Below are 15,392 nucleotides of genomic sequence, written 5' to 3' on the forward strand. Positions count from 1 at the left end.
TTAAATATATTGTAACAGAATACATAACTAAATATATTCAGGGTAGTCTGTTCAGTATACAGCCAAGAATACATTTCAAAACCTAAATGTCAATCCTCATTAATAAACCATAAATAACTGCACAACTTACCGGCATGTTTAACCGGAGCGTTCTCCTCTTTCTTGTACTTTTCTTACTAACATCAGTCTTTTTATCCATCGCAGTGCTTCCCATGTTCCTGATCCTCTAAATTAAGGTTTTCCCCTACAATAAACGTGTATATCCGTCACAGTTTAAGGTACATGCATGTGATCATTTTAAAATCAAACAAACAAAATAACTGATCTCATTGTACTGCTGGAGGAAACATCTTGTCTTGTCCGTCTTGTTCTCTGTCGCTTTCCTTTCAGCAGATTTGTCACTAAATTCAAAATATTGTATTGTTAGGTAAGGTTTAATCTAAAGCAGAAATCTGCAGCCCCATCGTTATCATCCTCACTTACCCAAAACAGCAGCACGCCTTATCCGCGTCTCTGCTGAAGGAGCGCGCACGGGCTTTTAAAGCGCGCATGCTGGTATGGAAGGCCAAAAAGGCCAACGCAGCCCCAACCATTCGCACGTCAACATTCATTTATTTACTCCAGTGGTTATCCACCCCCCCCCCCCACTCCCCCCCCCCCCCCTTCAAATTTTCTCCCCTAATCTAGTCGTGTCCAATTACCCTGATTAGGGCTTCTTATCACCTGCCAGTGTTGGGTTCCTAAACAGTGCTGTATCACATATGCAGAGCCACGCTAAGCTCCTTTTGACTCCCCCCATTCGCACAGGACCCCGGACAAGTCCCTGAGATTGAATGTTGCAACGTTTAATATCGGGAAGCGGGAAGAAACCCTGTATAACCTTTTCCCTCTCAAACATGGCCGATTGTATTGTGTGCAGACACCTAGGTAGGTTGATAGCTATGCTGAGATTTGACTGTAAGGTTCTGCGTGTTAAGTCACCCGAGCGCCTGCATTTTGCTTATGCTTTCCAGGGCTGCCAAAATTTGAGGGCCTGTAATGTCCCCTATTTAGAGTTCAACACACTATAGCAGTTGTGCAACTGTGAAAGTAAAATCTGCAATTACTGCACAATCCCATTAAACTGAATTGAATTTTGCATACAAAAAGGACACATCATGGTTGGGCCTAATTGAAGACCTAATTGAATTACGGTCTGGGGGTGGCACGGTGGCTCAGTGGGTAGCACTGTCACCTCACAGCAAAAAAACGTCCTGGGTTCAGTTCCCAGGTGGAGCAGTCAGGGTCCTTTCTGTGTGGAGTTTGCATGTTCCTCCCACAGTCCAAAGACATGCAAGTGAGATGAATTGTTCATGAGATACAAAATTGTCCATGACTGTGTTTGACATTAAACTTGAGATCTGATGAATCTTGTGTAACGAGTAACTATCTGTCCTGTCATAAATGTAACCAAAGTGTAAAACATGACGTTAAAATCCTAATAAATTATTATGGTATGTTTCATCCTGCATACAAAAACGGCGCAACATGGTTGGGCCACTAACTAAATCATGGCATGTTTTATCCTGCATATAAATAGGGCGGTGTAATACAGCTATGTATCAGTGGGGGCAGTAATGTAACTACATGGTTCACTTACATCTAACAGAAGAAGAGTTAGAAGTTTCGCTTGATGGCGCGAATCCGGTGCTGTAAATAACTGAGGAATAAAGACCTTATTTAAATTCAGGTTGACTTTTATAAACAGATATTAAACAGGAATGTAAGAGTCCTATCTTCATGCTGAAGCGCAGTTATAACGTTTAGTTGGCAGTAGTACAGGTCGCTATGTTATTCTCTGTATGAACGTTAGCTGATTGGCTAAAAGCCGCTCGAGCTCTCAAACCTGCCTCAGCTCGAGCTCTGCTAACGCGGTGCTAAACGGTAAGCGTTTGTTGTTGTTTTTGAAATTACATTTATTTAAAACGTATATTCGTATATTATATTAATAATTTCCCTTTTAAGTTGTATAGAATGTAAACCAGTTTGTTAGGAGCGTTTTAAGGAGCTACTGAGTTAGCTTTCACTGCTATAAACTAATATCATCCTTATGTAAAGCTTGTGGCTGCGTCCCAAACAGCGTACACTCATATTATGTCTTATTAGAACGCAGCCAATTCATATTTTGACGCAATGTTTAGTTTATCTGTTTATCTTCTAAAATAATTGCATGATTGTAAGATAATATGTTCTCCTTGATATGTAGTGCACCATATGTGTTATAAGGAGCCATTTAGGATACGTCCAGTGTGATAGAAGTTTAAAGGCAACTAACAGTATATACACTAAATGTAAAGTATTGGGACACGCCATCTAATTACTGAATTCATGTGTTTTAGCCACAGCTATTGCTAACAGGTGTAATAAATTAGTTATCAAAGAGAAATGATGTACTTCCAACTTTGCAGCAACAGGTTAGGGAAGGTCCTAAACGTGATGTAGAGCAGTGGTGGCTCAGCAGTTAAGGTACTGGATTAGTTTGCTGGTGTTGCCACTGTTGGACCCCTGAGCAAGGCCCTCAACCTGCAAATGCTTGCACTGTGATTAGATGAAGTAAATGAGTCGCTTTGGATAAAGGCATCTGGGAAGTGCCGTAAATGTTTATTTTAAAAACTAAAAGCTTTTTTTTTATTTTTATTTTTTTTTAGTAAAACCAAAATGGAAAGATGACTCTCTGTGATAAATGCATTCTGTAATGTTCTGTTTAATGTTTTTTTTATGTTTAGGACTGAAGCCAAAATGTCCAAAGGAAGTAAAGATGCGTACATGGTAAAATTTGTTGAACACAATGGAGAGAAAAGTGAGCTTGGGCTTAAGGCTTATGAGGTAAGTAAGTCAAAGGTGGTGAAGCACTAACGGCAGGTATACAGTAGACAGTTTTGTTTTTCACTGAAGAATTTTTAGCAATTTCGTTTAAAACTTCAGTTCAGAATGGGCTTATTTTTTTCCATTACATATCACAGAACTAAAAGAAACGATAACATGTTGCTGTTTTATATGCTAATGTTAGTAGACCATTAAATATGCTGATTTTTTGGCGTCTTTCTGTTTAGGCCATTGTAGAACTACAGTCTGAAAAATATGTTCAGGCGATTAATGAGGATGCTGCACTGGAGTTGGACCACAATGACAAATCTTTGTTTGTGTTTAGCGATTTCACTAGTGATGCATTTGAGCACTGCAGAAAGGTGGGTGTATATGTTGACAGATACCTCTTGTCTCTAATGCTTATTTTTTAAAATCACTTCAACTTGATTGCTATGCAGAAATCTACTTACTTACGAAAATAATTTGTAGTTGTGGGTGATGAACTCTGATGGTATAATGTAATGGTTTTCTGACAACAGATTTAGAGTTAGGTTGGGCAGATGTGGAAAGCAGGATAAATTAATGATTAACACTAAAGGAAATACAAAGCTGGGGAATACAATGCTTTGTCTGTAGGCTGAGGGGTTGTGTTTTAAAATGCTTTTTATTAAACAGTGTTTTGTTGATTGCTCTGGCTTTTTTTTTAAAAGATCACCTGCCTTAAAATGTGTCACAGGTAAAATACATGTCTCAAAGCGTCTTTTTATGTTTAATTTTAATGTACTTGTATCTGTCTGTCTTTTTTTTCTCTCTCTCTCTCTTGTTTGTGCTTCTTTGTGCATGTGTGGATATTATAGTTGGGCTGCAGGGTAGTGAGTCCCCTGGTGGTGCTGTTCTGTCTGCAGCAGCAGCGGTGTGTGCCCAAAGCAGTGCAGCCAGTCTATAACATGGCAATGGCCGATGTTACAGTGTCCTGCACCAGTCTGGACAAAGAAGCACGGGTGAGCAGTGGACATAGTTTGTATGCATGATTAAGCACTAAAGCTCATCAACCGTCTAAAGTTTTGTTTTATGTCTTATAGACTGAAGTGATGGACTTGGTGCAGCTGATGGGTGGCAGGGTCTACCGAGACCTCAATGTGTCTGTCACTCATCTGGTGGCAGGTGAGGTGGGCAGTAAAAAATATCTGGTGGCAGCCAGCCTTGGGAAGCCTATTCTGCTGCCCACGTGGGTCAAAGCATGCTGGGAGAAATCTCAAGACAGGTAGGCGTGTATGTCTTAACTTGTCTACCAGACATTGTTACTTTGAATATAAAATGTTTTTTTCTTTTAATATTATTGCATAAATATATACGTATATGTACTGTGTATTTTTTTCTTAGTTTATTCCGGCACTCAGACCTGCGTGTGGAGGACTACCTGTGCCCTGTGCTGAAAGGTTGCACAGTATGTGTGACTGGTCTCTCTACAGTGGAGCGTAAGGAGGTGCAGAGACTGTGTGAGCTGCATGGTGGCAGCTATACTGGCCAGCTCAAAATGAATGAATGCACTCACCTCATTGTCAGCGAACCCTCAGGTTTCTTTCGGCTTTTTACTCTCTAAATGTTCTGTTTTATTTTTAGTAAACGATTTACCCTCTGAGTTGGACTTGCTTTTGTGCTTTGGATTGTTGTTTTGGATTGTTACGTAACCCAATTATGCGAACAGAGTTGTGCTTACTTAAATTGTATTTTTGCTATATTATATTATGACTACATAGAAGAAAACATAAAAGAGAGGGGTCAAATACTTTGCACCATTTTTAGGCATGAATATGTATGTCTGTGTATGTTTCTTTAGGTCAGAAGTATGAGTTTGCAAAGAAATGGAACGTCTACTGCATCTCTATACACTGGCTCTTTGACAGCATTGAAAAGGGATTTTGTCAGGATGAGAGTCGCTATGCTGTGGAGCGAGGGGGCAAGGCTAAAGAGAATCTTGGTAAACCCAACACCTCTACCCCCACTGGCTCAAGCAGGAGAAAGGAAGGTTGGTGTAGACTTGCTGCTGTTTTGTGTATTTAATGTCTTTTTTTGTTATTGATGCTGTTTGTCTTTTCTAAGCTTTAGGAAAGCTTACAAATACCTAGCTATTGCCTTAGTGGTTATATAGCATATTTAATGTTTTAAAGGTAATTATATGTTAGCAAAGCTGTAGTACACCTGATAGTATTCAAGCAGTACCATACTAATAGCCAAGTTTTCTAAATATCCATTTTAGGACACTTGTTTTTCTCCCTTATTTGCAGATGGTCCTTCATTGCTTGGATTAAGCCATATCTCAAATGTCAGTATGGACGTTAATGAAACAGCCATGACTGCATCAACGATAAGCCGCATAGAGCCTGCAGATCCAATCGATGCATTTGATATTACAGTCTGTCCAGCAGATGATTTATTAGATGGCTGTAAGGTAAGTCTACTTGTCAAGTCCTTGTTTAGAATTCACTGGTGCTTTTTATTATCATAAATATAACATATTGCTTTAATTAGTGCAGTTTAGTTTCTAGGTTATAATGCTTTATTTTAATGAAATATGTATCAGCGTTGTTATTGTAGGAATATATATATAAAAAAAAATTGATTATCATCAGATGTACACTCCTCACCCACAACATTAGGACCACCCCCCAAAAATGTGCACAGCAGTGCCGATTTCGTAACAGTTGTGCATGACAAGATCAGGAATATATTAAATGTTGGGCAGATGGTCGTTACTCATGGTACACGATTAATGCAGCAGATATGAGCAGCGCGAAGATCACAGTGACTCTGTTAAGAGCCAAGCCATCATTATGGCTAGACAACTTTGTTGAATGATCTCTGAACAGCAAGGAGTGTCTAATGCATCTGAAGTGAGTACCTACCAACGTTGGTCGAAGAAGGAACAAGCCATGAATCGTTCTCAAAAGAGTTTCCTGGAAGCCAAGACTCATTGTCCTGTCCAGGGTCTTTCTGCCTTGTGTGCAGTGTTTCCAGGTGAAATCAGACCTGCCACAATCTTGACCAGGATAAAGCTGTTAATGGCAATGAAATGAATGTATTTAATAGTGCAAATACCTTCTCCACACAGCCTAATAATGTAAATGGTTGTGGTATTGACAGAATATTAACCAAGCCTTGACTGTCACATTTTCTCTGTACTCTGCAGCTCTACCTGTGTGGTGTGGTGGGGAAGAAGCTGGAGAAACTGCGTCGGTTGGTGAACTCTACCGGAGGTCTGCGCTTTAACCAGCTTGGTGAAGACCTTACACACATCGTGATGGGAGAACCAGACCAGGATGTCAAAAACTTTCTTTCTAAAGCCACTCACAGGTATGTCCTGAACACAAAGTAAAATTCAAACTAGTGCAGTGTCAGGCATCAGAGATTTGCTAAGATTTATTTATCATTGCAGCAATGAACCAGTCAGTAATTGCTTATTTGAATTCAAATCATGTAACGTATTTAGGGCATTAAAAATAAAAACAAGTAGTTTAAATGAAGTATATAGTATAGAACATTTAGAATTACAGTATATTTAGCTCACATCCTAATGCAAATCGTCCATTAAAAAAACATTATCTGGCATTGTGCCATGCGACTGGTTTATTTTTCATCATACATGAGTGTAATTAATGTATCTTATATTCTGTTTTATCAGGCCCCATGTTGTGACAGTTCTCTGGTTGCTGGACAGCTTCTCTCAAGGCTCTCTGCTCCCAGTGGAAAATTACTTTCACCAGTCATTCCTCCCTCCTGCTCCAGCACAAGTAGACATCCCTGCACCTCGTACTGCCGCCTCTCGTCCATCCAGGCCCTCCATAGCACCACCACCAGCCCCCAGCCCTAACCGCCATGCCAGGGCTGAGGAAGAGTTACTCTCACAGTACATGGATAATGATCAAACTGTTGGTGAGCTGGGCTCTGTTTGTCTTGTCTGACCACACTGCATTAACGATTTAAAGATACTCCTCTTTTCTCTGTCAGCATTTCTCATTCTGTGTTGTAATGCTTCTTCCCTGTTATGTTGTAGTGGAGATGCCTCCTGTTCCAGATAAAAACCAGACAAGCATTTCAGTTCTTCCAGAGCCAGTTGTACCCCCGGGGCATGACACTACGGTAGCCCAGGACTCGGAAGGTGGAATGTTTACAGGGAAACGTTTTCTCCTGGTGGGCTTTGGGGCAGAAGCAGAGGCCCAGCTTTCGATGCTGGTTGTGGAGAACAACGGGAGGGTTTTGGTTGGCCGTTTCAGAGGCGTGGCTGATTATGCCATTGTTCCATTGTTGGGCTGTGAGGTAGAAGCAACGGTGGATGAGGTGGCCACAGACTCTTGGCTGGTAAGAAAGACAATGTAGTGACAATTCAATGTAGTATTCAACATGATTGTTCTTGCATGCTCCTGAGATGCACCTAAACACTAAAATACTGATGTGAAAAAATGAGGATCAGATTTTTATTGGTAGCATCCAGGTAACATCTCACTATAATGTTTCCAACTGTTTACAGAGACCATGTGCTTATGTATGTTTCGTTTTCAGGCCATGTGTGTGGAGCAGCAATGTGTTCTTCCACTGTCATCTCATCCACTCTTCACCCCCATAGTGGTGAAAGAAGGCTGCTCTCCTCTCCGAGACTGTGTACTGTCTGTCAGCCAGTTTACTGGAGCTGAGAGAGAGTCGCTCATACAGCTCGCCAGACATCTGGGAGCAAGGTGAGGAGACGCGCACGCTATGAAACTCAAATATGCTTACGAATCAATCAGCTGAATAGACAGACTCATCCGGAATCTTCCTTTTTACAGTGTTCAGGATTATTTTGTGCGCACTGCAAATCAAAGGAAGGGCATGCTGGCCAGCACTCACCTGGTCCTCCAGACTCCAGAGGGCACCAAGTACCAGGCAGCCAAGAAGTGGGGGCTACCTGCCGTCACCCTGCGCTGGGTCCTAGAGTCTGCCAAAACAGGCAAACGTGCTAATGAGGAGCGGTTTATGGTTGACCTGCCACCATCACCAGGTTAGAGAGCAAAGATTAAAGCTAGGTTTTTAAGCATTAAGAAAAGTAGAAGGGTCACAATGCATTTACAACCCCGCTTCCAGAAAAGTTGGGACATTTTGGAAAATACAACAAAAACAGGAATCTCTGATTATTTTTTATTTTCCTGATCTTTACTTTTACTGACAAACGTACAAAGAAAATATTTCCTATGTTTTTATTGACCAGCATAGTTGTACTTTTTTATATTTTTGATCCAGCATTTTTTCACTAGTATGTGTGTCCCAATTATAAACTCAGATGTGGCATTGATCACAATAAACAAAAGACTCCAGGTGGTGTTCGCCATATTTATGCTGTACCCATCAGTTTTTTCTCTTTTCTTTTAAAGAGCGTACCGAGGACAGTTTTATTGGAGCATCTCAGAAGACTCGAACTCCACCTGTCCCCATGCGTCTCTCTCCAGAGCTTCCGCTGCTGGGTCCTCAGAGCAGCGCAGCGGTCACACCGCTGGACACAGGGCGCCTGCAGAGCCGCGCTGTCCACTCAGTTCTCCGTAAGATGAAGGAAGGGCAGGAAGAGCAGGCAGTGCCAACAGTACAAACCCAGAGCGAGGTCAAAGGGGGCCTGCAGAAAGAGCCGTCTCTTCAGCTCGACACACCATCTCGCTTCCTCAGCAGAGACCGGCTTTTTGGCCCTTCCTTTAACATTAAGGTTAATAATAAACTCTCTCAAAAATTGTACCTCGGTATTGAGATTTCAATGGGATTTGGGAATTTTTTTCTGTTTTTTTTCCTCTTAATTTCTTAGTCAAGCGATTTTCAGTTACAAAAGCAATTAAGACATTTGAACCATTTGCAAATGAGTGTAAGGTTTTTTCATGGAAGTATAGGATTAACTAAAGCAAACTGTTTCTACCATCTGAACGTCTGTGTTACAGGATGTGTTCGATCATTTAAAAACTCCTGGAAATAAGCCTCAGCAGAACCCGGGGGCAGAGACTCCTTTAAGTGAGGTCATCGAAAGAAACTTGAAAGCAGCTGTGGCCAATAGCAACCGTAGTCATGCCATGAGCCTCGCTGCCCTGACTGCAAGCCCTCAGCTGGGCAATGAGCCTGAGCAAAAGGTATGTAAATGGGTATAAAGGATATGTATCAATTTTTTATGTAGAAGTTAATGTTTAATTGACTCAACAGAGGAAGTCATAATCTAAATTACTCTGGGTTTGCCATGTATTTATTTTATACAGATGTTAAACGTATGTGCATTTAAGCTTGGACTTGGTTCAGTTTTCTGAACCTATAGACTACCTGTGTTCTACTTGGTGTATAGAGGGCTCCATATGCTGATGAGCCAAAGTATTAGGACCACCTGCCTAATATGCTGTCAAAACAGTTCTGAGTCCACAATATATCTGGTACCAGGATATTACCAGCAGGTCCTTTTAACCTCTTGTGCAATATTGCAATATGGTAACAAGTACAATAAAGTTATATCAAATATCAGAGTAGAATTAATGCAATTTTAAGTGGTGTTTTGAGAAACCAGACAGTGACTGTCCTGGTCACATTGTAAAAAGCATACCTCACAGTCAAAAACCTTCTCTGACTATATGCTTGTATGTAAATGTGTGTGTTTCTGCAAATGAGTGTATTTGTGTCTGTTTTGAAGGGGGCAGAAAAAACTCCAACTCCTTTATCTGGAGTGGTGGTGTGTGTGAGCAAGAAACTAGCCAAGAAACAGAGTGAGCTTAATGCAACGGCTGCTTCCCTGGGAGCGGAATTCAGGTATTAACAACCTACATTTTCCATCTACTCATCATGCCTTCTGTACTGTTTGTGTATTTATATTAATATTTAGCAACAGAACACACAACCTTGAGTGTTCTTTTTTTGTATGCATTTTGTATGTATTCCATTTTTTCTACTGCTGCTAACCTCCACTCCTGTCCGAGGAGTGTCTTGACTAACACACGGCCCCTCCAACACGTGTGCAGTGACCGACAGCTTCTTTTTCACCTGTATGAAGCAGATCCATATAAAGATTACTGCTGTGCTTATAGCCTGTTACCTGTGTATTGTAGGTGGTCTTGTGATGATTCAGTCACCCATTACATCTACCAGGGTAAAGTGGGAGACAACACCAAAGAGTACAGGGCAGTAAAAGAGAGAGGCCTGCACATAGTTCACCAGCAGTGGCTGCAAGCGGTGTGTATACACATACACAATAGGCTGTCAGGTTGTTTTAAAATGTTTAGGTATTCAAATGTCTGAACAAATGTAGCACTGTGATGCTAATGAGTTTGTAATGTACAAAGCATACAGTAAAAATTGGTGCTTACTATCTGAAACTTTACTTTTAGTTATGTTTTTACTTGTTTACTAAGTCTTAGTTGCTTTTTTGTGCTCCCACAGTGTGCAGAGGAGCAGAGACGTGTGTCCGATTCCCTCTATCCTTTTACCTTTAACCCCAAAATGAGCTTGACACTGAGTCAGGTAACAGACAGCATTCAGAAGTTTCCTCCTCCATCCACTCCCCGCACCAAACTTAAAGCTCTAAGTGAGGAAGAAGACACTCGGGTGAGACAATTTTGTTACACTGAACACTTTGTTGTAATACGTGCAGTGTTAAAAGGCCATTTGGGGATTTCGCATGATAAGTGTTAAAATGACTTAAGGTAAAAAATGATCATTTTACAGGATATATTACATATTTCTTAAAACTCTCTGTTATTTTCCTTTAAAGATGGACACTGTGGATATCAGCGCAAACATTTCCACTCCTCGCCAGGTCACTGGGAGAGAGTCTTTGGGCAAAGAGCAACAGAGTAGCACTGAAAGAAAAGGTAAAGATGTTTCCCACTTCCCTTTTTTAACACAGTTGTGATATTCCCTCCAGCCCACCTTTGTTTTATAGGAGTTTATTGGTCAGGCATTCATGTACTTTCCCTGCCATCTTTCTTTCTCAGACTTAACAGAGACTCTGGAGATGAGGGAGAGCTTGCAGAGGCAGCTGCAAGAAATAATGTCAGCCACCAAGCTGACCAGTGGCCGAAGAGCCTCCTCTAGATTGGCTCGGATGGGCTCTGGAGGTCTGGACTCGCCAAACACTCCAGAGAGTTTGGGTCGAATGGGGAGACGCAGCAGGACGCTGGAAGCACTACGGTACACACACACACCACGCTTTGCAAACACTTGCAGTGTAGGAAGTTGAAGCATGCCAGGCCAGGTTCTACTTAGGTTCTCAATGACTCAGTGTAACTCATATTTAGGTCCTGTATGACACACTGATTTGTATTTTGTGTTACTGACTATAGTGAACTTAAGACAATACAGGTTCTTTTCCTGTTCTATTTAATCTAGTTATGCATTTACTATAATTTTGTAAATAATTTTTTATTAAAATTCTACTGTGATGTGTCCAGCATGTCCCGTCAGGTCGTAATGGATATAAACACTGAGGCATCTCAAAGCGAACAAATCGTATGGGACGACCCCACCGCCAGAGAGGAGAGGGCAAAGCTGGCTGATAACCTGCAGTGGCCAGGCAGCCCTTCTCAACACTCAGAACCTCTTACCATCCCACCTCCACCACATGCTGATCAGAATGTCCGAGACTCCATGACTGACTCTGAACTGGTGGAAATGGGTAAGTGTGTGCCTTAGTTACACTTTATTCTTTTAACTTCTTATATGAGGTCATAGTATTGCAGAATATTCACATATATTGTTTAACTGTATGCCTGTTCCCTTTGATCTCTTTAGCTGCCTGTGATGTGATTGAAGAGCAAATGAAACAAAAGGTGACCCCACCAAGGGTCAGTGCAGAACCTCAGGACCCCAAAACTCCTGAGCCCCCCAGTATTGCTTTTCCCACCTCAAAACCTGTGGTGGCATCAGTGTTACAGGTACACAGTTGATTCGGAAGACACACTTAAGCCTTGTTTATGGTGTCTTTCCCCTTTGATCCTTAGTGTCTGAAGTTTTAATTTTTAGGGTTAAACTAAAAAAAGATTAAACTCCATAACTTGTAAGCAATAAGTGTTTTCAGAACTCATGTATTGACTAGAATTAACAAAATCATTCCAAAGATATCCATTACTCTGCAGCACTAATCAAAGCCTTCTCTAAACTAAATTACCACAAAGTTGGAAGCATATAACTTATTTTATATAATTGATTTGACACCTGTTAGCAATGGGTGTGACTAAATCACCTAGACTTAAATCATTTGCAGGGGTTTCCACATACCTTTAGTGTAAATCACTGAAAGACGCAATTGGAATTTGGTTTAAAACCTGGTTTAATGTATTTAGTATTGGTTCATGAATACTTTTTATGCACTACTCTATCCACCTATGTGCTAAACTGGTTGTCTGCCCTTTTTCCCCAGGATAAAGAAGAGAAGGAGCCTCCACGGTTCCAACTGTCCTCCCTCAACCCACAAGAGCGTATTGACTACAGTCACCTCATAGAAGAGCTAGGTTAGTGTGTTTAGATAGCTACCTCATGGACCTTATGATTAGTACTGTAGGTTAAAGTTTATCCATTAGAAGGAGCTATATGCACATATTGTATTGACTTAGTTAATGACACTATGCCCATGTTCCTTTATTACTTTTAAAGTTTGATTCAATTTGAACTCATTGATTAAAGTGAGTCATATAGAAACTTGTCACAGCTTTAACAGATACAGCAAGCAGGTTATTTTATAGTGAACATTTTTTGTATGTGCAAATAAACAACTAGGAGCTCATTTTAGAATTAATGTAAGTAATGACATGCTTGGTACAAAAGGTAAGTGTTCTGTTATGAAAACGGTTCATTATTGGGTGGGTAAGCACATTCTCACAGTTCAGTGTACAGTTTGTACACTCTGTTATGCCAGCCTGCCAAGCCTAAGCGCATAATAAATGTGCTTCACAATCACTGGAAGTACAAAATGTCCATTTGTCTGTTTTGTAGGGGGTGTCCTGCTGGAAAAGCAATGTTTCGACCCTAGTTGTTCGCACATCATCGTGGGTTATCCGCTAAGAAATGAGAAGTACCTGGCAGCCATGGCAGCGGGAAAATGGATCCTTCACCGGTCGTACTTGGAGGCCTGTCGCTCTGAGGGACACTTCATACCGGTAAGTGTGTTAGTTTATAAGGTGTGAGGTTCACCTGCCGAAACATGGCTGGTGTCTAAAATGTGGTTCTTTAGTTTTACACCATAGCTGCTTGGAAAAATGTTACTTAAAAATAATAGTTTGCTTAAGACATTGTTTGCTACTTGTATGTCACTTGGTCAGTGTACTTTAAACCCCATGAGATGTGCACATTTATTACTAGACGTTTGATCCTTCATACCTTAGACTAAGGGATGCTTATACTAATGTGTAAATCTGAAATATTGTGTAGATTCTGTGTATTTTGGGCTAAAACACAATTATTTAATACAAGTTTGGTGTCTGAACTTTGCTTTTATGATTTTTAACCTGAGCCCCTAGTCTAACTTTTATAAATAATCAGTGTAGATCATCCGGAACATTCGGTCAGATTATATAGTCCTCCATTGCTGTCAATTTGTATGCAGTCTTTAAGGGTACCATTGTCACACTGTATATGTGTCTGTTTCCCTGTATTAGGAGGAACATTATGAATGGGGAAGCCGCTCTATACTGGATGCGCTCCCTTCCATAAACTCACAGCAGAAACGACTGGCACAAGCAGCCCAGCGCTGGAGAAAAACACTCCAAGGATGCACAGATAAAGAGGTACAAACCTCAAACTCTCAAAACCTGTTTGTCTCTCTCTCTCATGCTCATCTCAAAACACTCATTCATTTCTCTTATTATTTATTACCCATAAGGGAGCGTTTGGTGGCTGGACAGTGATGCTGAATATAGACCAGGCCAGAGATGCAGGATTCAGAAGACTGTTGCAGTCTGGAGGAGCAAAGGTCAGTTTCAAATTTAAAAAAAAAATGCTTTCAAATTTTAATAAAGCGAATGTGTGCATTTAAACTTGACCTTTATGCATGTGTGCAGGTATTGCCAAGCCCCTCTCCCGCATTCTATAGGGAAACCACTCATCTCTTCGCAGACTTCAGCCGACTGGGACCAAATGATGCCAGAGTGGACGTAGCGGAGGCTGTGGCTCATGGAGTCAAATGCCTAAGGCCTGAATACATTGCAGACTATCTAATGCAGGTCAGAAATAAGCGCAGTATGCATCCAGGAGCCATAGCACCTTGTCACTTTGTTATTTTTTTTTTTTTCCTAGAAGTTATTTAATAAATTATCATTTATAATTTAAATTATATGTAAGAAAAAGCTGGAAAAACTATGTTGTTGACATTAGTGTCTGTATCATGCACAGCAGGAACTGTCTTTCATAATTTAATCAAGTGACGCAGCTCGGGGGTCCCTGAATTATCAAAAAACAAGGAAGAATAAGAAATATAGTTCCTTTCATACCTTGCTTGATATAAGCTTAGCCATTTTTCTTCTGTTGTTTTTGTACTGGGGGGGTAATGCTTGTTTTAGTGTATATTTATATCCAAAGCTCTGCAATTAAACAACCTGTTCTAATGTTACAAACTAGCCAAACAAGACCATTCACTTTATGGCCTAACATATCAGGCTACAATGTTGGCATGAATTGTGATTTATAGTTACAGCTAACACACAAGCTGTTTTACAGTATGCTGAGCATGCATTACCGTAACATCAGCACATTTACAATTTATGTACAAAAAAAATGAAATGTAAATGATGACAGACTTACATTTTTGTTTTTCATCACTTAGGAGCCCTCACCACCAATGGACGCATACTACCTTCCAGGAGCAGTGCAGAACGGGCTTCCTGAAAATATACAGCATGGACAAAATACACCGTCCCGCAAGCGCAAGGCCTCGGGGGACACGTCGGTGCTTAAAAAAAGCAGAGTTAGGTGAAATGAGCTTTCTCGTGCTGGACGCTAATGAGACTTTATCGAATGTGAATTCTAAATGTTTTAATCTAAATATTAATGTGTAGATACATTGTAATTATATACTCCTTTTGTTCATTGAAAATAAATACTATGTCACAGAAAACATTTTATGTGGTGTGAAGCGACTGATAGTCTGCAAATCCTGGCTTTGCCATGCAGCCACTCTTTGGCCCTTTAGCCGCACAGTGGCTGCCCCTGTTTTCTGACCCCAGTTTACAAAGAAGGTACGGCTGAACTACCTTTCGTAACGCCGAGCAGGATGAAGCAAGTGCAGTTGTATACTTGTGTCATCACTGCATGTACAGTAGAGGGAGCCCTATCTTTATATTGAGAGGCAACACTTCTACATCAACTATGTACACCAAAGTGCCAAAACATTAGAACCACCTGCCAAATTTGATGTAAAAACAGCTCTGCCCCAACGAGACGCCTGAATGAGCCTTGTGGTGTCTGGTACCAGAACATTACCAGCCTCTGTAAGTGACTGGGTGGATCATCATACAGTGCAACCTGTTGCCAGGTAATATGCATGACCTTGGAAAAAACAGGATTCA

At 40.8% G+C, this 15,392-nt stretch overlaps 1 protein-coding gene across 1 annotated transcript; it reads left to right on the forward strand.

Annotated features, from left to right (window-relative positions):
- The first annotated feature begins 1,760 nt into the window (after nt 1-1,760).
- On the forward strand, nt 1,761-14,933 carry topbp1 (DNA topoisomerase II binding protein 1). The gene is made up of 28 exons (XM_062985897.1): nt 1,761-1,923; nt 2,766-2,865; nt 3,093-3,227; nt 3,705-3,848; nt 3,930-4,111; nt 4,231-4,424; nt 4,688-4,876; nt 5,136-5,299; nt 6,038-6,201; nt 6,530-6,780; nt 6,902-7,206; nt 7,408-7,580; nt 7,671-7,882; nt 8,253-8,575; nt 8,802-8,987; nt 9,533-9,648; nt 9,945-10,068; nt 10,276-10,440; nt 10,607-10,706; nt 10,830-11,025; nt 11,286-11,509; nt 11,626-11,768; nt 12,254-12,344; nt 12,826-12,989; nt 13,488-13,616; nt 13,712-13,801; nt 13,890-14,051; nt 14,651-14,933. Exons 2-28 carry the CDS (start codon nt 2,779-2,781, stop codon nt 14,798-14,800), a joined length of 4,563 nt encoding a protein of 1,520 aa, XP_062841967.1. The 5' UTR covers nt 1,761-1,923; nt 2,766-2,778; the 3' UTR covers nt 14,801-14,933.
- Nucleotides 14,934-15,392: the final 459 nt, after the last annotated feature.

The sequence above is a fragment of the Trichomycterus rosablanca genome, chromosome 23 (assembly GCF_030014385.1).
Source record: "Trichomycterus rosablanca isolate fTriRos1 chromosome 23, fTriRos1.hap1, whole genome shotgun sequence".
In the NCBI taxonomy this organism is placed as follows: Eukaryota; Metazoa; Chordata; class Actinopteri; order Siluriformes; family Trichomycteridae; genus Trichomycterus; species Trichomycterus rosablanca.

Excerpts from the sequence above, each read along its gene's own strand:
- topbp1 (XM_062985897.1), top strand. The coding sequence starts at position 2,779 with ATGTCCAAAGGAAGTAAAGATGCGTACATGGTAAAATTTGTTGAACAC. Across the intron at positions 2,866-3,092 it reads TTGGGCTTAAGGCTTATGAG|GCCATTGTAGAACTACAGTC; the intron begins GTAAGTAAGTCA and ends CTTTCTGTTTAG. Across the intron at positions 11,510-11,625 it reads CTCTGAACTGGTGGAAATGG|CTGCCTGTGATGTGATTGAA; the intron begins GTAAGTGTGTGC and ends TGATCTCTTTAG.